The 27,185-nt window shown below is 41.5% G+C and overlaps 1 protein-coding gene across 1 annotated transcript in view; it reads left to right on the top strand.

Moving 5' to 3' along the window:
* The first annotated feature begins 412 nt into the window (after positions 1 to 412).
* Positions 413 to 27,185, top strand: part of NUP210 (nucleoporin 210) — an 85,542-nt gene continuing 58,769 nt past the window's right edge. The window contains exons 1-7 of the mRNA XM_088663252.1: positions 413 to 759; positions 9,697 to 9,833; positions 11,706 to 11,837; positions 14,661 to 14,757; positions 18,959 to 19,109; positions 25,538 to 25,670; positions 26,224 to 26,382. Coding sequence (XP_088519378.1) covers positions 596 to 759; positions 9,697 to 9,833; positions 11,706 to 11,837; positions 14,661 to 14,757; positions 18,959 to 19,109; positions 25,538 to 25,670; positions 26,224 to 26,382 — 973 coding nt within the window. The 5' untranslated portion in view covers positions 413 to 595. The remainder of the gene's footprint in view (positions 760 to 9,696; positions 9,834 to 11,705; positions 11,838 to 14,660; positions 14,758 to 18,958; positions 19,110 to 25,537; positions 25,671 to 26,223; positions 26,383 to 27,185) is intronic.

Raw genomic sequence — 27,185 nt, 5'->3', positions numbered from 1 at the left:
GCCTTGGCATCAACATTACCACCAAAACATCTGGCTAGGAGAAAGAGGCACGTGGAAGGAGGGAGGGAAAAGAGGGGCAGTATCTCCTTCCTCCGGTTTCCTTACTTCTATTTCCCTCGGGGATCAGGCCCCTACGGAAGCGCCCTTGGCGGCGAGCTGCGCTGGAAACAAACAAACACCCAAGCTGCCTCCCCTGCGGGTCAGGAAGCGGCAGCCTGCAGTGTCCCCAGCGGCCAGCAGGTGAGAGCAGCCTGGCGGCACCTGCTGCCGCTTCTCTCTCCGCTAACGGCTGCAGGCCTTCCTTCCCCGCCTCCGGCGCCTGGCCCTCAGCGCGGGGTCTCTGCCTCGGCTTGGCCCGCTGCGCCGTGACGTCCCTCGAATAGCAGCTCGAGGCGGGCGATTCCTGTGAGGAGGTTGGTTCAAGAGACGGCGCTGCCGCCACCGCTCCAGAAGCAGCCGCTTCCCTTTCCCTTCGGCTCAGGAAGGGCTTCGAGCGGGTCAGCTGCAGGGCGCGCGCTCCCCCGAAGGAGAGCTTGCGGAGAGCGGCGGCGGCACCCATTTCGCTTGGCGGGAGACGGTCACGAGTCCAGGCGCGATGGCACCCGCAACACCCCGCGCGTTGCTCGGGCTCCTTCTCCTCCTCCTCCTCCCCGTCGCCGTGGTGCCTTCCAAGCTGAACATTCCCAAAGTGCTGCTGCCCTTCACCCGAAGCACCAAGATCAACTTCACTCTGGAGGCAAGCGAGGGTTGCTACCGCTGGTGAGTGAGTGAGTGCGCGCGTGCGAGAGAGAGAGAGAGAGGCAGGACGGGGTCGAGCGCGCGGGGCCCCGCAGAGTTGAGCCACATGGCGCAGGTGTGGCGTTCAACTTTGCTGCTGAAACTGCAACACGTGAGGGTTGGGGTGCGCGCGAGAGAAGAGAGAACTGAGGCTGCAGCTCGCAGAAAAGAAGCCTTTGCCTGCGGCAGGCAGCTTGAGTTAGCGAGGTATTACTCCTAGGGTGGTGAGCGTCTTAGCCGGGCGGTACCGTTTTACTCGACTCATAAAACCGCGCAGCTGTTGAGTCTCTAGGACGCTTGCGCCATGCTTCAGGAGCGAAGGGACTGCTTTAAAAAAAAAAAAGTTTACAAGAAACATGATTGTTGTGGAGAGTTTGGCGCAGTTCCATTGCAAAAGATCAGATCAGGCGGTTTGGGGATGCCTGTTCTACACACACACACACACACACACACACACACACACACACACACACACACCGCTGCGATTTTTTTTAAAAAATTTTTTTTCAAAAAATACGTTGAATTTTGCAGAGCTACCTGTCCCCATCTACTGTCACATTTGTAGACTGGACTTTACAACACATTTTAAACATTTTGTTGCTGAGTCCACAGTGTGTTTTCTCCCCCCCCCTTTTTTAATTATTTTTTTATTAAAGATTTTCTTGGCTTACAAAAATATGTGCAATGTCTCTCGTAACATCCTTACAAATTAGTTTCATTTGTTGAGACATTGGGAAAGAGCGCTTTCTAAGTGTTGCAGGGTGTGTGAGAAAGAGACAGTCTGAAGTTTATCTGTCTGGGTTGACTTTGTCACTGTGAGGCATAGGCAACAGTGTGCCAAACCTAAGAAGCTTGAAGTGGTACAGTGATCGTGGCAGAAATCCAACCAGTACCAGAATGACAATACTGTGGATGCATAAAAGCCCTGAAGCTTGGAATACAGTAGCAACATGAAGTTACAAATTGTGTTTCTCAAAATGAGAGCAGACATTTTAATGTGCTTTGTTAAGACAGGGCAGGGGCATGGCCATTGCCAAGATTCAAGGACTGGCAGCCGACCCCGCCGCTTCCATGTATAACAGGTGGATGCTCAACAAGTTTTTAAGCATTTTAAAAGTGAACCTTTATCTAACAGAGATACGGTCTAACAAAGAAAGCTTCTCTGACTGACACATCATTTATTCAATGGTTGCCTGCCTCAATGGTGGCAAAAGTACATGTGAGCAGTACGGTACAGTACTGTGTTTTTCATATGATAGAAATTATTTAAAAAAGTTAGCTCTACCTCACAACCTCTTTTCCTGTACTGCCTTAACAAAATTTCAGTATAGAAGAAAAGGGGAAATGGTTCTTTTTAAAGTCTGCAAGGAAAGCATGCATTATGCACGTGGCAATAATCTACTATACTAAGAAAGTATAAAGGAAAACATCTTTCAATATTCTTGTAGCTCAAAACTGCTTGCTCATGTAAAATGAAAGAGTGTTTGATTTCCAAATGCTGTCCTATTCTAACCAAACAAACTATTAGGCTTGCTAATTATTGAGCATTTCTAGAGTGGCACTCCAAATGGCTTCACCTAGCAGCTTCATACTGATGTTAAACAGATGGGACATCAACAACTGGGTTGCACAGAAATTCCCCAGTAGCATATTCTGAAGCTGGCTTTGTAGATAGGAGTGGACCCAGCATAACATCATGTCTCCAACCTCCAGTGCACATAGCTGGTCAAGTAAATACCGGTCCATGGATCAATTGGTACCAGGCTGCCCAAGGAACATTTAAATCCAATTAAATTAAAATTATTAAATCAAAAAAATCTAACTAAAATATAAACAATCAACATCCCCCCTCAGCGGGCCGCGGTAAAATTATCAAACGTTGACTGGTCCGCGGCGATAAAAAGGTTGGGGAGCACTGCCATAACTGATAGTATCAAAAAGCCACTGATGGAGATTGAAGATCACTCCCCCAGTTCCTCTCTTGATACAGGTTTTGCAGGGCAAACAAGGTTGTTTCAATTCCAAAGCCAGACATGAATCCAGGCTGAAATGGGTCAAGATAATCTGCTTTCTGCAAGATTATCTGCAGCTGCATGTCCACCACCTTCTCGATACTTTTCAATGCCTGTGTGACCACCACACAATACCTTTATGAAGGGGTATTTTCACTAAGAGAAGGGACACTAGGAGAAGGGGACGACAGAGGACGAGATGGGTGGACAGGTTCTCGAAGCTACGAACATGAGTTTGACCAAACTGTGGGAGGCAGTGGAAGACAGGAGTGCCTGGCGTGCTATGGTCCATGGGGTCACGAAGAGTCGGACATGACTAAACAACTAAACAACAACAACAACAATTTTCAATTGAACAGCAGCTGTCATGAACCTCCTAGTTCTTGGGTGGACTTTTTCCAGAAGCGGCCTAACCACTTCCTGTATGAGGGTGACAGGCACCACTCCCTCTCACAGAGACCTTCACAGTCAGCCCATGTGTAGCTTCAAAAGGGTAAAGAAAGCAGGTAGTAGTCCATGCAAATCCAATCATCTAGTGCACATCCTCAGGTTGTAAAAGAAAGATGTAATTGAACCTTTAACACGTGGTAAGATATAGTTCTGGACACTCCCTCAATAATGGAGGTCAATAATGTGTTTTGACCTTACTTATATTAAGACCATAGCAGTGTGTGTAAAAATAGATAATTTCCCTCCAAAAAGAGTCATCAACTGATCATGTTAAAAAAGTACAGGAAACTGATGTTAAACTGGCCTGACCTGGCATGGGTATTTAACTGGGATCTTAGTTTTGATTATTGAGGGGAAGTCGTCATTCTAAAGTTTTCTCTTTGGACATTATTTTAATATTTTGATTTCTACATATATTTATTTTTTTACTTTTTATATCCCATCAACCATGGGCGTACCCAGGATCAAAACTAGGGGGGGCAAGGGGAGGGGCCAAGGCACAGAAGGGGAGGGGCCACAAAGTGGGCAGGAACGGCGAACTCGCGCTCCGCCGGGCTGTGCCCCTCCCTAGAAGCAGGGCTGGTGGGCGGAGGCGGAGCCCAGCCCAGTGGAGCGCGAGTTCAGCGTTCCCGCCCGCCGCGCCGCGCTCTCTGGTTCCCCGCCGTGCTTGGCCTTGCCAGAGGGCGCGACGGGGAGCTGGAGGGAGGGCGCAGCGCGACGGGCGGGAACGGCGAACTCGCGCTCCGCCGGGCTGTGCCCCTCCCTAGAAGCAGGGCTGGTGGGCGGAGGCGGAGCCCAGCCCAGCGGAGCGCGAGTTCGGCGTTCCCGCCCACCGCGCTGCGCTCCCTGGTTCCCCGCCGCGCTTGGCCTTGCCTGAGGGCGCGCCGGGGAGCTGGAGGGAGGGTGCGGCGCAGCGCGGCGGGAATGGCGAACTCGCGCTCCGCCGGGCTGTGCTCCGCCTCTGCCCACCAGCCCTGCTTCTAGAGTAGGGCAGCTGCCCTAACTTGCCCCGTGGTGGGTACGCCCTTGCCATCAACATAGTTCAGCAGAGCCTTCAGGATGTATTGCTCTAAGACATGGGAATAAATGGGGAAAATATCCAAATAACTGCATTGACTTTGGTCCAACACCTGTTCAGACAATCTAATACCACTAATAGGTTTAAACATTTAACTACCCATGACTGACTGATGTAATTAGGTTTGCTCAGCACAGCAATACTCACGAGATATTAGCAATTATCTTTGTGTTAGAGCTTCCCTCTTTTAAACCTGCTGTACAGACAGCTTGTGACATGTGTTTGGGAGCAATTGTATGTAGCCCTGTCACCAGTTTCTAGCGTCAGTCACCCAAGAAGCACAAGGGACCACAGGCTTCTTTGCCATTCATTCTGAGTGTGTAGCTGGGCCTCATGCAATGAACATGCTTATATGATTTGACCAGTTACTCCTGAAAGACAACACAGTAGAATTTATTATGAATTATCCTTAAGAGAACCATATACACATAGGTCAAGGTATTTATGTTCATAAGTCTATAACAGATAGATTTGACCAATTAGGAGGAATGAATATTAAATCTCAAATATTAAGTGCAATTGTGATTGCTCATGCTTCTTGATCCAGCCAGTGTTGTTGTTGTTTAGTCGTTTAGTCGTGTCCGACTCTTTGTGACCCCATGGACCATAGCACGCCAGGCACTCCTGTCTTCCACTGCCTCCCACAGTATGGTCAAACTCATGTTTGTAGCTTCGAGAACGCTGTCCAACCATCTCGTCCTCTGTCGTCCCCTTCTCCTAGTGCCCTCAATCTTTCCTAGTGCCCTCAATCTTTCCCTTTGTCCATGGAGTTTTCTTGGCAGGGATACTGGAGTGGCTTGCCAGTTCCTTCTCCAGGTGGATCACGTTTAGTCAAAACTCTCCACTATGACCTGTCCATCTTGGGTAGCCCTGCATGGCATAGCTCATAGCTTCTCTGAGTTATTCAAGCCCCTTCGCCACGACAAGGCATTGATCCATGAAGGGGCCAGCCAGTGTTAAGTAGCTGTAAGTCCCATTGATTCAACTGGCATGTGCTTAACTATTGCACCATTCACCACCTGATAACATTTAGCGAATGCAATAAGTATAATTAGTCCCAGCAATCTAACAAACTCCTAAAATGTGGACAGATGTTAGTATTAATTCTGTCTGTCAGAGTCCTCATAGCAGACAAATATTCCCTGTGTGTGTCTGAGGGGGGAGGTTAAATTTCTAATTTGTATAGCTATGAACTGGTAATTTAAATATGCAAATTCTACCCAGAAAGTCCTGAACTGAAAATATTGTAATAAATTATGCAAATCATGTGTGTTTTTATGTATGTACTTAATTTGCTTGCCTTTCATCTGTCTCAGAATTTGGAGTTGTCTAATTTTTTTATAGATCCAGGGAGAAGGGCATGGGGTTTAAGGAATAAGAACAGGGTAAGGCATGTGGGAAGCAGAGAGATGGATGAAAGTGGAGTTAAGAAGCTTTATAGTCCATATATATATATATATATAGAGAGAGAGAGAGAGAGAGAGAGAGAGAGAGAGAGAGAGAGAGAGAGAGAGAGAGAGAGAGAGATATGTTGTTGAGTATGTGTTTCTGGATCTGAATATATACTGTAAATCACATTCCCACACATGTGCATTAGACCCTTTGGTTTTTTTTACTATCTGAATGGCAGTTCCTCAGTATTCCAAACTGTTTATGAAAATAGGTTGGATGGATCAAGAATTGTCATCCCATGAATGGAAAAGCTTCTTCCATTTGCAGTAGGGACTCAATTCTAGCAGAGGCTTCAACAAAAGAAAGCAGGAGGGCAGGGAGAGAGAATTTGCATGGATTCCTCCTTCCCTCCATAGTCTCCAGCAGCAGTAGTCTGGAGGGTCACTCAACTATCCAAACCAGATTTTTTTTGGGGGGGGAGGGGGTTATAGGGGCAACAAGGGAAAAAGTGGAAGTGTCCTGTGAGCAGAGCTGTGCTGATCCAACCAACTGTTGATATTTATGGCAGTTTCTGATTTGTCATTTGAGTTATTAATGTTCTTTGGAAGTGAAGGAAATAACCCAGAGGGATTTCATTTCCACCTTGATATTTTTCTCTCCTTCATTTGGTATTTTGCTTATAACAATTTAATAGGTCTGTGTTAAATGACTTTTTCCCTTTTTGCTGCACTTAAAAAAAACAACAGAAAGTATAGTTTCATCTAAAGTATGCTTATATTCTCTGTTTGGGAAACAAAACGGAAGTAAAATTTTATATGTTGTTTTAAAAGTAAATAAATTGTTGATAGATGATGTGTTACATTTTCACCTGGAGCTGTTAACAAGGAATTATTTATGGAGTATTTTTTTTTAATCATTAATGGTTTCTAGAATCTCACAACAATCTGTTTTGCTAATTGCTTGTGGGAGGACTTGGAAATGCATGACAGATCTCATTGCACACACTATTCTTTTCCTCCCTATGCTCATCCTGCAAAGGGGTGTATGATCTTGAGGAGTAATGATTGCACAGGCTAGGCTTAAGTGTGTTGAACTCCGGTCACATAAATCTTAGTTAAATGTATTTTCAGTGTTGCATGGACAAATACAAGGTGAACCTTAGGCTGAAGTAACTGTGGGGCAAGAATGCAGAGGGACTGAGTGTGATTCTGCTTTCTCACTGCATACACAATCTACACATGTTAAAGTTTGGAAGGTGCACTCAGTATCAGCCACTGAATAAAAATATTCACAGTTATGCTGGATATTCGCCAGAAAAGGGAAACTTACTGAATCAGGCACTACAGTTAGAGACACTGACTCTAATTGTTAGGGACATTAACCTGTAATGCTAGTAAGTGTTACAGTTTATCACCAAAATTTAGAAGTTAGGTTATGGAGATAGCTAGATTAGACAACAGCTGTTTAATATTTTTGCTTGCTTGTGCATGGCAGTGGACCATATAACGTACTTTAGCAGTCTAGAGATGTCTGTTGACCACAAGAATAATATAGAGGCAGCCTGAGCTGTGTTTGTGGTCAGAAGAGTCTAGATGGCATCACTGTCCACTAAAACCAGTAAATGCAACCAAGAGTGAGAAATAGACACATTTTCCCAAAGATTAAATTGTGGTTGGCTCTTTATAATTTGTTTTGGCAAGCTGTTTATCCCACAATGTTTCAGAAAGTTACAGTTACTGGTGGCACCACCATCAGCAGCAGTGAGTCTATTTGCTTTATCTTTGCTTATTTAGCTCTTCAAATCAAGCTCCTTTTAGTACTTTGAAGTTAAGTCTTTAGATGATTCTTTCAAACACAATATAAGTATTCTTTTTCTGCTTTAGGGTTGTTCTCTGCAGCACAACAGACAGGATGTGTGGGTGATATGCTGTATTTGAAAGAATATGTGGAGGAAGTTGCAACACTAATAGTGAAATCCTTACTCAGTGTTGCTGCCCAAGTCGATTTGCAAGACTTCGTTTTTTAGTCCTACTTTTGAGTTAAATATAAGATAAAATCAAGTTAATTTGGCAGTTTTGAAAATTAAGCTTCTTCAAAGGATATAGATAAGATCAGGGGTAGGCAAACTTAAGGCCCGGGGGCCGGATTCGGCCCAATCGCATTCTCAATCTGGCCTGCGGATGGTCTAGGAATCAGCGTGTTTTTACATGAGTAGAATGTGCCCTTTTATTTAAAATGCATCTCTGGGTTATTTGTGGGACCTGCCTGGTGTTTTTACATGAGCAGAATGTGTGCTTTTATTTAAAATGCATCTCTGGGTTATTTGTGGGGCATAGGAATTCGTTCATTTCCCCCCCCAAAATATAGTCCAGCCCCCCACATAGTCTGAGGGACGATGGACCAGCCCACGGATAAAAAAGGTTGCTGACCCCTGATATAGATGGTTAATGAATGAGTTCACATAAATACACAACAAACTTAAGCCTGTGATGATGATGTTACATTGTCTACCACCCTTCACCTGACAATCGCAGGGCAATTTGCAGCATTAAAATAGAAGATAAAATCACAAAATGCATAATACCGTAAGAACAAGAACAAAACAACCCAATAACCCCACCCTACCCCTCACATGAAGTTTAACTCCCAGGGGCCAGACGGATGGATGCGGCAGACTGGGGATTCCCCATTCCTGTATTAAAGTGCAGTGAAAGCAGTTTCAGCACATGTTGTATCTGAATATCTTTGTACCCAGGAGAAAGTCAGTGGATCTGTGTTCGCCTTATCTCCACATTTAGGGTTTTTTTTAAAGACACAGTAGTATTCTCTGTAAAGTGCCAAATATAAAAGTGTTTTATATAGGATAACAACCTCATTTTTCTCCAGTTTTATCAGGAAGTAGAAAGCTGCAGCCTGCAGGGCAGTGAGCTCTTCAGGAATCCTGAATCTCTGCTTGTTGTCAGGCCCACCAATTAACTGGATAAAAATATTATTCTCTGATTAAAGGAGTAGCTGAACATTCCTCTACCAATTAGATCAGGCATAGGCAAACTCGGCCCTCCAGATGTTTTGGGACTACAACTCCCATCATCCCTAGCTAACACAACCTGTTATCAGGGATGATGGGAATTGTAGTCTCAAAACATCTGGAGTTTGCCTATGTCTGACGTAGATATAGCAGAGCTTGAAATCCAAACTTCTACATGCCGCTTTGAAAGTGGGCAATAAGATTTCTGATCTGTCTTGAATCTTCAGGGTTGCCATTCTTAGCCACCTCGAAAGAATTAGTACCATTTTTGTTCTATGGACTGCTTCAGTGAGTCATAGAATTATTTGCTGTAATAGGAGCCCCCACCCACCCACCCAGCATAGGCTTATTTTCTACTTGGCAGGGTAGCTAATCAAAAGAAACTAAAAGTACAGCAAGATTCAACATAGAACCAATGTGTTTGTAATAAGTAATAAGTGAAGCCGTAATTTAAAAAATGATTGGCTTGAAGATGTATTAGTAGGTTTTTCATTTGAAACTGACATTGCTGAGAAAGCAAGAACAATTTATATATTATACATGAATGAGAAAGTGAGAACAAAAGCTTTTCAATGGGTTTCTACATCTTCCAGACCTGCGGCATAATTCAGCTGAGAATGTGAACAATAAATAATTTCAAACTAGTAAGTAAATGACATCGGGTTGTCGCCCCCCCCCCCAGCCAAGCCATTTGGGGAAAGCTTTTCAGAACTTTATCTCCATAGAAAGTGGTAGAATGAGCTGGCCGTGATGCCATTGCTTTCTCTGGACACCTAGATGTACAGTATATTCAAATATACCTATACCGATTTTGCAGCTGGTGATACATTACTTAAAACTGATAGGAACTGCTGGTAATACAAAGTTAAATATAGCATGACATGTTAAAGGAAACTTTAATGGGCATCGACATTTATCAATAAGTCTCACTCCAGTAATTTTTGTTTGATTGTTTTAAGGTCTTCTACCAGACCAGAAGTTGCTAGCATAGAAGCTATAGAACAAGACAATCGTCAGTGTTCACAGAAGGCTATTGTGCAGGCCCGTTCATCGCAGGTGACACGCCTTACAAGTATTATTTTGGCTGAAGATATTTGTAAGTAGAGCAATATTCTTCCCATCTTATTTGGAGACGTGTATGTTTTAGATGACTTTGTTGTTAAGTTAATTCTACGCTATTCTTTGGTTGGAACACTCTATGCCCTGCATCCATGAAACTCTTGGTGGATACACTAAGCGCAAAAATATACTCTCCTACTTGTGTGTGTTTAAAATTTGTAACGAGCAAGGAAAAAGAGGGAGACAGAGAATGGCATGCATTACCTCCTTTCTACATTGAGAAATGGGAGGCTGAAAGATTGACATGTGTCCACAGAGGGAGTAGTGGAAGTGGAGAGGATACTATTGGGGAAAAGGGAGGAGCAAGGGTTTTTTTTGGGGGGGGGCTGTATTCTGGAGAAGAAGCATAGAGGGTTGAAAAGGAGCATACTGTACATTCAAAGTCATGAGATGCTAATAAAATCAAAGTGGAAAAAATGGATGAGACTTACAGTACCTTACTGTTTAAATTTTGCATTTTGCAACAGTTTTAAACTTGCTCATAGAATTTGCATTTGTGGAAGGACTCAAAGGATGTCCATAGCTTATATTTGCTTGGATTAATGACTAGTGTTTGTGGTAGGGATTTCCAAATTGATAACTGAAATGTATAGCTGATAACTCTGGCAGTTCTTTACTGAGTGAGTTTGTGTGCCTAGTGAGTATTCAGCCTGAAATTATGCACCCTTAAGCAGAAGTGTGTCCAGCTCAGTATGGCTTACTTTAAAGTAAGTAAATGGAGTTGGCTGTACATTAACAATAAATGGATTTTGCATATAATAAAACAGATTGCACGAGAAAATACACTTTAATGAATATGTTAGCGATGACCTTTTGAACATACTGTATATGAAACTGCCTTATATTGACTCCACAATGACTGGTCGTAACCCTTAAGACTAGGCAGCGCAGATTGTCCGTGGCCTTTTTTCTGAGATCCCTTTAACTGGAAATGTGTGGTGTTAAGCCTGGGATCTTCTGTATGCAAAGGATCCTCCTCACTATTGCAATCAATTGATAAATAATTGCATTATTATTTATTATTTATTTATTAATAAAAAATACAAAAATCAATTTGTTGGCATATAAAGTTACTCTTATATGATAGTTACCTGTGTGAGTTTAAAATGGCTGGCATTAATTTAAAATGTTGAAGCTTAACATTAAAGTATAAGTGTACATGAAAATGCCTCTAAACTTATTTTCTGCATCATTGAGCAAATGGAGAAAATTTCCACACACCTGAGTTGGATGGAATATATTCTAAATCAGAGGGTATTTTTGCCAGACAGACTTCAGCCTTGGCATCTCCCCTGCCTTTTGAACTTAAATATGATAAAATGGCTTGGAGCCAGAGGGTTAATGACAGAAAAGGGTACTGCTCCTCTCCTGACAGCAGCCTCATGGAAAGCCTGTTGTGGGAGTTGTTGGTGCCCTCCTTAATGGGATGGACTGTGGTTCTGAGGAAGAAGGGGGATTACATTCTGTGAACAATTCCCCCCCCCCATTCCCCATAGCCCCAGTTTACCTCAGTAAAATATTATAAATTTCTCTGGACTCTGCCTGCTTTATTCCAGTTTCTCTGCTAACACATGAGAGGTACTTTGGGGTGAGGAAGAGAAAGGAAAATCACATTCCATCAACCCTCTTTCACCAACACTTGTCTGGATCCAATACTACAAATAAAACAAGTCATGGAGTTTACCAAAAGCTAAAACAGCAGATGTTTTTTGTTGGAAACATATTGAAAGCTATACAGTACCAGCTCCCTTCAGTTTTGCTATTATTGTATTTAATTGCATATGTTTCATTTTGAACAAAACCATCCACTGAGGGATAATGGCATGCTTTCTCACAATGTCTCATCAAGTAACTGGCCAAGTCCTTCGCTGCGATGCTATAGTTGACCTTATTCATGATGTTCACATCGTGTCCACCACAAAAGAACTGTATCTAGAGGATTCACCATTGCAACTGAAAATCCAAGCTTTAGATTCTGAAGGTAAGGCTATATCTCTTTTAACGTAAAATTTTCATCCAGACAAAGAGCTCTTCCTGATGTTATGTTGGCTATGGCCACACATTTTCCTTCCTAAATCTACTGCTGTGTATCAGTAGGCTCAGCTTGAAATTCCTATCTGCATAAATGAGCTTCTAAATTTGCATTTTAATCATATTGGTATTTCTCTTTAAATTCAAAAACCTCCACCAATAAGGGGGGGGGGAATCACTGTCTCAGTCTAGTTTTGGGGTCAAGTGTCTCCTAAGAAAGCCATACAGATAAAATACCTGGCTGAAAGTATCACACACCCTAACACAATGCTGTGCTGGATAGTGTGCCCCCACCTCCCTTCATAGGCTGATTTGGTGCGATGTGAAGGTAGAGCCATCCTGTTTAGTGCACCAAAGAGCTGTCTCCAGAATACCCAATAAAACAGCTGTGTCGCTCATCTGGACCAAGTGAGGTTACTCTCTCTTTGCCTCAGCCTATGGTGGGTGGTGATCCTGCTTAGCCCTAGGCTTGGGTTCTCTGAAGGGAGCTGTTTTGTGAACCCAAACTCAGCACGAAGCAGCCTTGCTTCTCCCATCCCTGTCAAGTAGTGGGTAGGAGGGAAGAAAAGCTACCTTTTGCTAGTAGAAGCAGCAAACTCGAGAAGTCTCACTTGTTACTGTTGCTTGCAGACTCCAGCCTTGTTTCTCCCATCCCATCAGGTGTCAGGAAAGGGATAAGCAGAGCGATGTTTTGCGAGCAAAAGCCGCCTGTCAATCATGTGGCATTATAAACCTATCATGTGATATGTTTGGGCAGCCCTGTGACTTTGGCCCGCGGGGCTGATCCTGCTAAGGATGTGGTTCATGGAACCAAAAGGATTCCATCCTCAGTCCTGCAGTAAAGCAATATAATTGCAGAGGTGTCATTGGGATCAACAACACCCCATAATATAAAGTACATAAAGCTGCAAGACCTATGTGTGGGGCCTTAACATAAAATACTGTGACAGTAACAAAACATATGAAGTAATTATTACAGTTGTATTAGGACTGCAAAGGTCACGACTTGTGAATTACCTATAACAGGCCTTGCAATCATAGCTGACGGTATTTGAATAGCCTTCTAACTGCAGCTAACATGCAGGTAAAATGTGGTGGGAGGTATTCCTTTCTGTATTCAGAACCTCTAAAGATGAGAGTAAAAAAGAAATGAAGGAAGTATAGCATTTCCATGGCTAGTCAATGATATCAATATTTGTCTGCACTGGATATCAGAGATTCCGTTTCATGCATTGGACTAATAGACATATGCTGGTATCAGTTCAAGTAAACTTAAATTTTGAGGGGAGTTGAACTGTCTCCCGGGCATATTGTTCTTACAATACATGTGCGTAGGGGTGCTGTGGCCAATGTCACAGCAAGCATTTCACATCTCTTAGTGCCTGCTGCAGATTTGCAGCTTCAGCACTGTTCCGTTTCTCCCTGCGAAAGAAAAAAACACACACGATTTGATTTGTTTTTACTTTACATTTCAGCAACATTGAGGGAAGATTTACCTTAGCTCCGCAAAGTTCAACCAAGTGTTATGAAAACAACCAATTATGATTGTACATCTTGTATAAAATACCCTTGGGCACTTAGAATTCTATTTTCTGTGGTAGATTGCCTTTTTAAATAGAAATTTTAGGATGGAGTGCTAACCCACAGCACTCTACTCTGTATTAGGAACCCATGATTGAAAGGTATGTTTAGTCTTTGATACACTTAGATGCACTTTGAGGTGGAGGATGGTCATAGAGTGCATGTGTGACTGCAACAACATTTTTTACTGATTTTGCAGTAAAATCACACTATTGATTATTCGCCAATATTGAACACAACTACAAATTCATTTTTAATTAATCAAAATAATTTGAAAATAGAGAGAAGTGAAGGATCAAGTCTCAGATTTGTCAGATTGAGGAAAAACCTCTTGGGTTTCTGAATTTGTGTTATCAGTTAATTGTAAAAACAACCTTATTTCAGGCTTAGTTTTTTGGCAAGGTAGGAGGGGTTGGTTGGTTATTTATTTCTTAAAATTTATATGCCACTTGATTGTAAAAGAAAACTCAGACTGGTTTGCAGAAAGATGCAGGAATCGTTAAAATAGAAAAATAGAGAGAAATTAACAGAAATTCACTGCAACTACATCATCCATAAAGTTTTTATTGTAGGGCATTTCCATTCTTTTTAATTGCTTTAATTCTGGTTACATTGTTAGATCGACAACATTTGAGACATAGAATCTTTATTTACTTCCATTTCCAAATGATAGTTTGATAGGCTAAAAAAAAGATGTTTTTTTCTTTTTAAAAAAGAAAATTAATTACAGGTAAGCAAACAATAATTTTTATTAAAGTGATGTCTTTGAATTGTTGCTACATGAAACTTAACAATAAGAATAAAATTCTAAGCTTCTGAAATAGGCCTAATTCATGCCATCTTGTTTTGTAAATATATTATTCTGGTTCCTTTTCTTCTTCTTCTTCTGCTTATTGTAATTTCCAAGCATTTGGATTTCCAGGCAGAAAAGTTATTGATTGAGCTTTTTTATTTTTACTAAAGCTTAAAAGATTGACATTTCTGAGCTATTTTTAAGGAAAATCAGTGAAAACGACACTGCCCTACGTCTGGATTTTCCCGAACATATAGCCGATTTCCACCTAGACACTGCTATGAACTACAGTATTCTGGACATATGGCAATCCTAGATGTAGTTTTATGGCTGATTACCAAAATGTGGAAAGATTCTATAGCTGTTCTCACATTTGATAGTTTCTTAAATTACTTTAAGGAAACACCTTTAGCACTTTGGCGGGACTTGCTTTTGAGTGGACAATTATGAAAGACCCAGAAACTAATGGATTCTCAGATTCCCACAATGCACTGCGGTAAGCATCATTAAAATTGTTTCATTTGTTACTTTATGCATAAAGGACAATGGGCAGGGAAATATCAAGTACCAGCTTTGATCTCCAGTTCCTGTTGACATTGTCAAGGCAACTCATGATATAAAAATTTAAAGCAATCAACCAACAAAAAACATACTGAAAATGAAACATTTCTCAGAGAGTTAGGGATAGCAGATAAAATTTCATAGAAAACATCATTGATAGGCCAACTGGCAGCAAAAGACCATCAAAGGTGGCTCAGATCAGGCTTCTTTAGGCAGTGGGATCCACAACCAAGAATTCATAGAATTGTAGAGTTGGAAGGGGCCATGAGGTCCAACCTCCTGAAAATGACATTTCCTCAGTGTTTTTAATAGAACAATTAAAAGAACTGCAGGAATCTTTTGCCCAACATGGACACTGAGATTAAGAGTCTGAGCTATCCCATCTCTCAAGGTCCGTGGGATGGAGGGAGTACTCCCTCAGGTAAAAAAATGCTCTCACAATATCCCTGCTCAACTCCTCCAGCAAAGTAATCCGGAGGGGAGAGATGGAATTGCACACAGATATTATAGATAGATAGCCCAGGCCTAGTGCACCCCACCCACTGTGTTTTTCAGTTCTCAGCATGACACAAAATACAGTACAGGAAATTCATTGCATCTCTGGTGGCTGATGGGCTGTCTTCAACTTACTGGATCACAAGTTGTGCAGGCTTGAATGCTCATCTTCTTATAAGTAGCCTTTTATCTTGCTGATTTGCAGTTAAAAACTGAACTTAACTAAAGTACTGAACGTTAGTTAATTAACTTAGATTTATAACAGTTGCATGTTCCAGTTGGTACTCTCAGCAAACTCGTATGCCATTAAAATTACTCATAATTAAAACAGACTCGGCTCAATAATACATGCTCCATGGATTTAATCCACAAAGTAGCAATAAACTAAGGATAATGGTTTGCCTCAAATTGTGCCCCCTTCCTCTGACAGAAGCCTCTTCAATCCAGCAGAGGATTCACAAATTCCCCTGTTCTTCTGCAGCCCCCCTTCTGCCCCCACCTGTTTCTAAGGACTCAGCAATACAGCTGCAAATAAAACTATTTAAGTGTGTTTTAAGTGCAATATACACACTAGATGACGATGGTGAGCCTTAATAAAAATTCAATGTATTTTTAAAATGCTTTTTTTTAATAAAAAAGAAAAAAAGCATTTTCAGAACATTTTTTATAAGCGTGTAGATTCCACCAAAGGGTCCCTTATTCCTCTGGAAAATGTCTGAGTCATGAAGGGGACTGCAGGGAGAAGAGGGGAAGTTGCTTTCAAAAATTCCCAACTTCCCATAGCATAGAAAAAGACTACATGTTTGGTAAGTTAAAAATGGTTCACTCTTCAAAGGCTAGCTAGATTCATGTGCTTTTCCATACAGCAGCAAGAAAATATAGACAGTATAACTTAGGTTCCAAAATGGTAGGTGTTTTTAAATTATTTGTAAAAAAACACAAAGATGGCTTGCTTAGGCCATGCAGTCTAAACTTAGAGCATCCATCTTAGACATCCTTACTGGTCATGTTCACGTGGTAGAAAGAGAGAATTTAGTAACTCTTCCTCCCAAGGTGAGGGGGGCAGGTGACCTATCTAAGCCTTGCAGCAGAACTTTGTGATCTTAACCTCTTCATGCATTAGATTTAAGCATGTTGGCTATATGATAATACATATGCTCTGCAAAATTGTGTAAAGCAGTACACATATGTTGCATTTTTGCTTCCCCCAGTGTTTACAACACTTCATTGCTTTCAGACAGACCTTTTGAGTCTAAGTTTCCATTTGGTTAAAATTCCTCAGTTTTAAATCCTATCCAAGAGCGCTGTCTCTTTGGATATTTTTCATTTCATTCAATGTTGCAGCTCTGCTATTGATACTGACTCTTTGAAAATGGGTCTTCAATGAAGCCGAATCACTTTGTATATACCAATTTGGTTACAATCCATCATAATAAATGAAACAACAGGCATTGCATTTGTTTAATTTTTTTTGGAGCCTCCAAAGTACTTTTTCTGTTATTTTGGAGTTTCTAACCATATTCAAGAAGTACAAAGAACACTAAATCGGTTTTCCCTAATATAATTTTGCATATTAAAGCCAAGTAGAACATTAAACTGATAATCAGCAGCAAAAGGAGCTGTAAATTTAAACTGCACTTCAAGGCCCTAATTTTAAGGAGCAGGGCGCAGCCACAATTAAATACCAAGGGTTGAATTCAGCATGGTGCTAAGGAGATCGTTCCATTTTTTTTCTTGTCTAACAGAGCGATCTTCCTTTTCCTTCCCCCTGTGTGCTGTTCTAGGGTTTCTCCTGGCCCTCCAGAGTGGATCTGGAGGAATCATAGGGGAAGCAGGGGAAGCCCTATTGCACTAATGGGTGTCCTTGCTCTGGCTTCAGCTAATGGAACAGGGTAGTTGAATCCAACCCTAAGATTAAATATGTGCTGAACTCTCTTGCATTGAAATCATGACGACGACAACAACAACAATTATTAATAATAATAGTTTTATTCTGCTTTTCTACCAAAGTTCAGTTTGGTAGAAGTTAACAAGTATAGTATTTAAAACAGTAAAATAATATATAAGATTAATTACTAAAATAAATTTACAAATTTAACAGCAGTAGCTCAATTAAACTTCAGGGGGGAATGAAATGCATAGGCGTTCACATCATATGCTACCACAGCCTTGGGAGCATAAAAATGTTATCAGCTGGTGATGAAAGAATAGTAAATAAGGGACCTGGAAAATATACAGAGAATGGATTACGTGGCAATAAGAAAAAAGGCTGTGTCTCTGGTAGCCAACCTGTAAGGAGCTAAAAGTAGTTGCCATTCTGTATGTTAGCTCCTTTACGGGCCACTTGAGAGCAAGATTAAGAAAGCATCGTTCAAATACAACTTCATTAGCAACTTCACAGCAACTTCTTTAGAGCAAAATAAATTATCGTCCTTTGCCATCATATAATACAGGAATTTATGGGGGATTAGCAAGAAACGCAATTACTCCTTGGGCTAGCTCGTGCTTTTAAAAGAGGGGAAGAAAAGCTACCAGTAAGCATTCCATTATGAAATAAACAAATTAGAATAGGACTGATAGCATCTAATCAGCTGACTTGAAAAGAGAGTTAACATTAAAGTGGAACCTCGGTTTATGAACACCTTGCTTTACGAATTTTCAGTTTATGAACGCCGCGGACCCATCTGGAATGGATTAATTCACTTTCCATTACTTTCAATGGGAAAGTTCGCTTCAGTTTATGAACAGACTTCTGGAACCAATTACACCCATGCTTCGGGTTAAGTACGCTTCAGATTGAGTACTCCGCGAACCCGTCTGGAATGGATTAATCCATTTTCCATTACTTTCAATGGGAAAGTTCGCTTCAGTTTATGAATGCTTGTTTATGAACAGACTTTCGGAACCAATTGTGTTCATAAACCGAGGTACCACTGTATTTCCGTTCATCCAGATTGCTTCTATGCTGTGTACAGAAATGCCCCTTTTAACAGACAAGCATCAGTGCCTTGTGCTATCTTTCAATATAAAAATGTTCTATAGTCAGCACAGTGGTTTCCATTTCTCAACTTGGCCACCATATTCTGAAAAAGGAAGTTTTCAGATATGCATATTAGGCAGTCTCATGAATAACACATTACAACAGTTTAACCTGGACATTATCAAGGCATTGATGCCCCAGTAAGATCATGCAGCTGCTAGGTACAGTGATACCTCAGGTTACAGACGCTTCAAGTTACAGACACTTCAGGTTACAGACTCCACTAACCCAGAAATAGTGCCTCAGGTTAAGAACTTTGCTTCAGGATGAGAACAGAAATCATGCTCCGGTGGCACAGCAGCAGTGGAAGGCCCCATTAGCTAAAGTGGTACCTCAGGTTAAGAACAGTTTCAGGTTAAGAACGGACCTCCAGAACTAATTAAGTTCTTAACCCGAGGTTCTCTAAATAACAGGTGTCACTTGAGCTTTCATAGGTCAAACTGGATCTGTAGACTTTATAACTAAGGAGGACTTGCAATCCCATCTAAAGTAAACTTAATACAGTACACTGCCAATCCTTTGCATTTTTTAGATGACATTCCCCCTTCTTCATACAAAATACAGGTATATGAATATCTTAAGTTATGAACTATTTTTACAGCATCCTGAAGTTCTCAGAATCAACATATACACCACCTTCCTATATATTAGAGATGGAAAAAGTTGCCAAACAAGGGGACATTGTTTTAGTATCGGGCATGAAAACAGGAAGTTCGAAATTAAAAGCAAGGATACAAGAAAGTGTTTATCAGGTAAGGTCTTCTTCTGCAGTACGTTTATTATAGCAGTCTTCCGACAGGATGCTTTTTCTCCTCTTATAGCTATTGCCCAGTGATGGAAATAAGGTGATACTGATAAGTGAAACATATATACTGATCACAAAGCACAATTCAAAAACGTTCTTCAGGACTAACAAATGTACTGTGGCATAAGCTGCTCTAGACCAGATGCATGAAGCAGACAGATGCATGTATAATGTGGATGAAGGAATCTTTTACTGCTTTGTGTAGTGAGACTCAAAGGTGGCATACCATTGAATGTTGACAGTCACCTAAATGGGTTTCTGCATTCATTTCACTTCACATGTCCCAAAACTGCAAAAAAAAATGTACAACCTGTTTTCTGGCATTTGCAAAATTTATCTGGGATTTTTTTTGTGTCAACATACACATATGAATGTCAACATTCACCAGATAATTGCTCGAGATTAGAACAGACACCTTATTATTCCTCTGTCCCTTTACCCCTTTTTATTGTCATTGTTTGTATGGTTGTGAACAGTCCACATTTCTTTTCACTACTTCAGAAATGTCTGTACATAAACATTCAGGAGCTGCTTATATAATTTTATTAATCTAGATTTTCAAGATAGCCTACAAAAGAGAACCATAAAGCAGATATAAAACAGATCAAAAACACCAGAAACAAAAGCAATTATCGTAGCAACAGTAAAAGTACAAAAAACCAACAACACAGTAGATATAAAATCATTTAAAAACCTGGGCAATTTTTTTTTTAATGTCTAAAATGTGGCTCTCTGGTTAACCAAGTCACGTGGCGCCTTATAAATAATAGTATTTTTTATTAAGAAAGCCTACAGAAGGCTTCTGAATGGTAATGGCAGTTCAACAATGCAGCCAATTATGGTACATTTAGAAGGAGCTGTCCTTTGCTATAGGTCTTCAAGCAGAGGCTGCTGCAGACATTAGATTTCTGAAATCCCAGTATCCAGCAGGGGCATAGCAGTTGATGGCTTGTAAGATCTCCGCTGACTCTACTCGCCACTTATCATTGTTATAGGCTGTGGGAACTCTGGAAGTAGGGACTGACACACACCAGGACTGTTGAACCTGTTGTTCTCCAGTGATTCTTTGGGGGCTATTGCTAACTTTATTTTGCTGGTTTTGCTCAGTAAAGGATGTTGTAAGTGGAACATTGAAGAAGCGGTTAACAGGACTCCTAGGCTTCTGGGTGTTGTTTTTTCAGGGATTAAAAACTGCAAAATGATGCATTGTTTTCTGCATATTACAGTTCTTCAGGGTATTCAGATGCCTGACAGATAAAAATAGGTATCCATTACAAGTATGGATTTTGCAGCACCAACACCACTGTGGCAAAGTCAGCAAGATGCTACTCAGCAAGATTCTTTTCATATCAGCAGAAATGTATGTGTTTAGGGTATATGCAATTTTAAAAATAAAGAAAATTAACTAGGACTCAAGTGGAAAAAAATATGAAACACTTGGGTATTTGTATCCCACTCTGAAAAGACCTTTTTCTTTTCTTTTTCTTATTACTAATACTTTCTGCTGGAAATAGAGTTAAAGGGGGGGAAAGCATCGACTCTGAAGCTCCCCCTCTTTTAGACCCTCACAGTGCTATCTGGGAATATCTAGACCAGTTTTTTGCACAATCAGCCAAAGGTTACGGTCTAAACCAAGTTGCTTAATGTGTTGATGAAGAATGTTCCGCTGCAGCCTTATATTTTTTTAAGGAAGGTAAAGACCTCTGTGCATCTCTTTCAAGGTGCCCACCCTTTTTTAAAAAAAGTTTATGTATATGCATACAGTTATACAAACAATATTCATTAAATGGGTGGGAAAACTAAACTAATGGTGAATGATTGTGTACAGGAAATACATGACAAACGAGATACCATGTACTGGCAGTGTGGCCTGGGTGTCCCATTGAAGATTCCAGATAGCTGTAGGCTAACCTAGCCTGCCACACATCAGCCTGGGCTAGTGGCAAGATTTTAGTCTGAAAATTATTCCGCTGTATTGCATCATTTTATGAGCATAAGCCAACAGGTGTTTTAAAAAATCTCATGAAAATGAATATATTCACTCATACTTCCATGTGTTACAGCCTTTACAATCCACATTTACTGTGCATTTTGTTGCAACTGCAAAGCAAAGCAGTTTGGTAGTTGCTCTGTAATAAAATAGATTAAAGAGGAACTAGATAATGACCTTTTAGGAGACATTAACAGTGTTGATGTTTTCAACCATCAGGGTGCAAAAATTGGTGTGAGATCTGTACATAAGATGATATGGGAGTCTGGTGCTGCCTTCTCAATATTTTAAAGTTATTTTAGTCTAAGGTCAGTGAAATCTTCAAAGAGAAAGAAGTGGTGGAATGAAAACCACTTTCTGTTAACATTTTCCCAGTTTGTTTAATGGCATAGTTGAGCAGTTTTTATTCAGAATGGCTAGTTCAGTGGGACAGTGCTGCAGAATTCCCCTCCTGACACACCAGTGTTGCTGCTGCTTTCTTGGACTGTGTGTGGGGTGGGATAGGGCAGCAATAAGATTGCGGCTGTACAGGCCCACCAGTGGGAGTGCCAGATTGACCTGACCTCGCTCTCATTCTGTTTTGCACACTGGTGTCAAGGGAATAGATCCACAGTGTCATCCAGTGCAGCAAGAAACGGGAGTGGAGGGGGCCATGGGTCCCCACCCCGATCAATCAGCCAAGGCTGCCATGCGGCCTATAGCCGTGGCATGTGCTGCCCTCTTGGGCCTGGCACAGCACCAGCGGCAAGAAAAAATGGGAGCAGAGGGGGCCAAGTGCCCCCCTTCCCCATCCCGTTCTGCACACGCAAAGGCCGCCATGTGGCCTGAACGCTAGAGCGGGGGGGCATGCGGCCCCCCTCCCCGGGGCCAGTCACCAGTCGCCCAGGACAAGGCAGGCCGCCCTGTGGCCCGCCACCCGCTCAGACAAACCCGCAAGGAGGAAAGACCGCCATGCAGCCTAAGGATGGGGAAACCGACACCCAAAGCAAAAAAATGCCTTCCAAGAAACCTGGGGAGGGAAGGACCAAGGAAGCCCGTCGCCCCACCCCCTACACAGAAAAGCATAAGGACTTACCTTAAGCAGGTCTTCAACTGTCAGAAGGAACACATCCTGATCCTGGAAAAGAAAGACAAGTAAGAGTTGGCGGGGGATCAGGCCCTGTACATAGCAGCCATTGGCCTGCCAGGCAGGGGCGGGCCAAGCACTCAGCTACCTGGTGGGTGGCACCCGGCCAGGTGGCCCCACACGGGGTCGCAAACTCTGCCCACCTGTTGGGAGGGGGTGAGTGGGACTTGCACACTGGTGTCAAGAGAATAAGTCTACAGTATCATCCAGTCACAGCCCACCCATGAGGCACGGTGAGCCAACTGCCTCAGGCAGCAGGTTTCTCCAGGGTCACAGATCCTAATATAGTCCTCCCCCCTTGTTCCTGATGTAGAACTTCCCTGATCCCTTCTTTACTGGTGGGGAGAAGAGTGCCATTTTGGAGTCTTGGGCCAGCCCTGGTATCACCAGACCCCATCATTTGCAGCTCCTTTTTCCTAGCTGTCCAGAAGATCTCCAGTTAGGCTTGGCTTTTAAGTTTTCATTTCAGAATGAGAATTCTAGCTGAAAGAATGTGTCATATTAATTGCTTGCTTGTTAACACTGGATGTACCTCATTCACTGATTGCTTGAGTGCACATACATTTTCAGTGCTTGTAAAATTTAAAAGGCAATCATGCAGATTTGTGTATGGCAATATAACTAACCGTAGTATAACAATAAACAAACAGAATGTGATCTGATAAGGGCTTGACTGCTCTGTCAATACGTATTGATAGATGCTTACCACCATGCTAAGGTCCTTGTCTTAACTTTGTGCATAAGTTAGCACAAAGAATATGTTCATTGCATGATGTTCCTATTTTCCATTAATCCAGAGTATGGCCTTAGAAGAAGTTAACACAGTCATATTCATGTGAGAGTAGGCTGCCCTTTAGGTACCCAAAACCCCAGCTGCTTAAGTCTTTAAAAATCAAACTCATTACTTTTGACATCTACCTTGAAAGAAACTAGAAGCCCCTGCAAATCTATAAACACTGGCAGTGTTAAACCTGCTCCATAGGTCTCAGTTAATTACCTGGCCATTATTGAACTAGTTAACGTTTCTGAATACACCATGTTAGTTACCCCAATGAAGATAAATTTGAAAAAATCAGGTTCTCTCAAGAACACCTTCACTGGGGACATCAAAAATATGCTTTTCCCTTCTGAGACCTCGCAAGGAAAGGACTGAAAAGACACACACACATAAAGGCTGTGCACACATTCTGCCTTTAAAACTCATTCTTTCCCTCAAAGAATTGTGGGCAATGTCGTTTTTTAAGGGTCCTGGAAATTGTACCTCTGTGAGGAATAAGCTACATCTAGGGTTGCCAGACTCAATAGAGGACAGGACTTCTGTGCCTTTAATTGCCTTGCTCTCTTTTGAGTCTGGAAACCTTAAAGAGAAACCAGCAGACCCTTTGTTTAATTTCCAAGCAAAGGGTCTGCTGGTTTCTCTTTAAGGTTTCCAGACTCAAAAGAGAGCAGGGCAATTAAAGGCACAGAGGTCCTGTCCTCTATTGAGTCTGGCAACCATAACTGCCAGAATTCTTTGAGGGAGAGAATGTGCTTAAAAGGTAGAATGTGTACACAGTCATTATGTGTGTGTCTTCTAAACCTTTTTTTAAAAAAAGAAAAGAAGGAAAATTAACTTTTGAAATTACATAAAATGCAATTTATCTTTTTTTGCAAATCAACTCTTTGTTGTCATTTAAAGTTGGCATGTATCTTTTTCAAATAATTCTCCAGCATTTTTCTCCACACTTCTTCCTCTGCTTTCCTGGCTGAGCTGACTTGAGCAAGTACTGGTAGAACATTTTCACTAGAGATGTTAAGGAATCCCTTCTCACTGTGCTCTTTATAACTCACATGTGAGCTCAGAGAAAATTGAAAACCATACTTCATTCATCCACATGGCACTGCAGAATACCCACATGGCAATACAAAATACAGTTGCTTAAGTTAACTTGCTGCATTCTGTTTTCTCTGACAAGTTGACATTCATTTCTTCCCCCCAAAGCACCAAGAAAATACTTTCAAGAAAAAGTAATTATAACCACAGAATTGAATAATGTACATCTATTCTCAAAGGCAAAAACTAGACTTGGTACAAGAGATTTTTTTTCAACTGTTCAGGTAGATAACTTTTTTCTATTTTTTAAAAAACTAATGTTTTAAAAGACAGGCCACTGTACTGGGAAAAACACCACAACATGCATCGTCTCTGTTCCTCAGGCAGTGAGAACTTCCTGGGGGCAATGCTTACCCTGACTTGCTTTCCTTTGAAAGGGAAATCAATGGAGACATAAAGAGTTTATGTGCAAATATACAAGTTGAGCAAAGGCGGAGACAGACAGCAAAGCACTTGTCTATAGCAACAGATCCCCGAAAGAGGTAGCGCTAGAAGTTGCTTTTCAGAACTCAAAACTCTTCATTAGATTACATTATTCTTGGAGGGGGGGGTTATCTGACTCCATCAGAACCCTCAAGGAAGATACGACAGATCAGCTATTCAGGCCCATTAGCCGAAGCATTTGCCTGAAAAAGGATGCAGCTGGCACACCTGGCCTCTGTCTCCTGAGGATGTTAAGCCCTGTTAAAACTCTGCTGTCCAAACCCCCAAATTTAACACCAAGACATACAAATAGAGAATGGCCAAACTATTGAAGTTTTTTTTTAAAAAAAAACGAGAGAACTTATCCTTCAGCAGACTCCAGTAGAACTTTATACATTTTGCTATCTATAGAGATTTTGCTATGATGGTGGTGTCCACACAGTGGAAGCAGCATGGTTATTTATTATTGCTTAATTCCACAACAAGCCAGGTAATATGTACATTTTGCAAGGCCAACTGGACTCAGTTGTAGCCAGCTCCTGAGACCCCTGAAATCTTGCACCTTACAAACATTGGCAGAGCTATTAATTTGGGGATCTTTACTGGAGAAAATTGTGTGCTTGATAAGTCCTACTCAAGCAGACCCAATAAAATTCCTGAACCTGAATTGGCCATGTCTATTAACTTCATAGGTCTTCTGTAAGTAGTATTAGAAGGGTCTCTGCATACAGCCCACAAGCACATAACACTACTTAATTTGCTTATAACCCTTCTGAAAGGGCAATGGGACCAGCTGTTATTCCAAAACAAAATGAGTGCTTTTCTTGCTTTACATTTTCCAAGTTTGTTTTTCAGTGTGAAATCAAAACTTTACCATGAACCTAACTGCTTCTTTGGAAATCCCATTTGTGTGAGAGTTTTTAAACCTATATTCCCTCCCCCCCCTTCTTTTTTAACCTACAGAATGTACCTGCTGCTGAAGTCAGGTTGTTTATTTTGGAAAACATCATTCTGAATCCAGCTTATGATATCTACCTACTTGTAGGAATGTCAGTGCAATATAAAGTTCAGAAAATCAGACAGGGGAAGATTACAGGTTTGTCTTTTTGTTTTTTCAAACGTTGATATTTTGTATTCAGCCATTCTCATGAGAAAGACTGGAATGCAGATCTACCTGACAGAAATGATTACCACCCTTTATGTGTATCTATAGACCTGTACATATCCTCATTTAAGTCAAGAAGGGTGAGACTGTGAGTTGCAGTTCACTGAGCCAAATTTTGAGGCGTCATTTTAATATGCCATCTGGCAGACATTTCCTCCAAACTCTTGTGACAGGAAGGAAGGTTTCAGTTAGGCTACATCATATCAACCTGAGTGTATTCCTACAAATACTACGCTCTGTGTGTGTCTATACCAAAGAGCTCTCAGTAGCAGTATATGGAATTATACTTTTATCTGTTGCGTAAACCAGTTTTAGTGAGTATAAGGTATTTCCTTCACTTGATTTGAGTTGCTGCTTCAATCCATTTTTCTTTTTATTTATCATAACAAATTTATTGATGACTCGATATTTTACACTGGCAGGACTCCAAGGGTGACACCTTTTTGCTCTCATTACTTCTTGTGTCTTCTTCCTATATGTACAGAATTAATAATGCCTTCCGATCAGTATGAACTGCAGCTTCAGAACAAAACACTCAGCCCTGGGGGAGATCCAGCCTGGGCTGTTGCCAAGTTGGATCAGGAAACATCCAGAGTTACTGCATTGCAGCGGGGACAGATGAACATTGTACTTTGCCACAAAAATATCCTTTTTGAATAGTGTCCTACTGTTAGCCTTGAAGCTTGGTGAAATTATAGATTCTGGCTCACGCAGCAGTTGGAGAACTAGCCAGTAGACCTAGTTCACATGTCGTGCTGGATCAAACCTTGGATTAGCACGAATGCTGGAACATATAGGCTCCCAGATCATAGCTGTGTCATGATGAACTAATTCAAGTTTTGGCTTAGCATGTGGTCTGAACCAAGGTTTGTGGCTAAGCGGTTTCCAGGCTGACCACAAACTATAACCAAGGTTAGTTCAAACATTGGCTTAGCTCAGTACTTACAGCAGCATTAGGAATAGGGGGGTATCTTGTGCTTCTGTACAGTTGTGGCAGCTGCCGCTGCAATGGCCTGGAATCCTTTAAAAACATGGTAACTGAAACGGAAGCTGTGTGATCCAGACTTTGGGGGGGTTGTTTTTTCATGCATTGGTTACTTCAAGACTGGATTACTGCAATGCATTCTGGGTGGGACGTTCCTTGCACTTGATTTGGATGCTGCAGTTGTTGCAGAATCCTGCAGCACCATTGCTGTCAGAAGTGAAACCCTGATCTGTTACTGCGCCAAGTTCAAGGTGTTACTGTTATTATATAAAGCCCTTAACAACTTAACAGTTTACTTGTGGGGTTGCCTCACTCTGTATATGCCTACTCAACTGCTTCAATCTGTACCACTGACACTGTTATAGGTGGCATGTAATACTCGTTCTGCACTTGTAAGAAATTGGTATTTTAATATGGCAGCATTTCACTTTGGAATTCCTTGCCTGTTGACATCAGGCAGG

Source organism: Zootoca vivipara, chromosome 2 (assembly GCF_965207765.1).
Source record: "Zootoca vivipara chromosome 2, rZooViv2.hap1.1, whole genome shotgun sequence".
NCBI lineage: Eukaryota > Metazoa > Chordata > Lepidosauria > Squamata > Lacertidae > Zootoca > Zootoca vivipara.
Note: the sequence above shows the minus strand (reverse complement) of the source record. Positions and strands in the feature narration are given on the sequence as shown.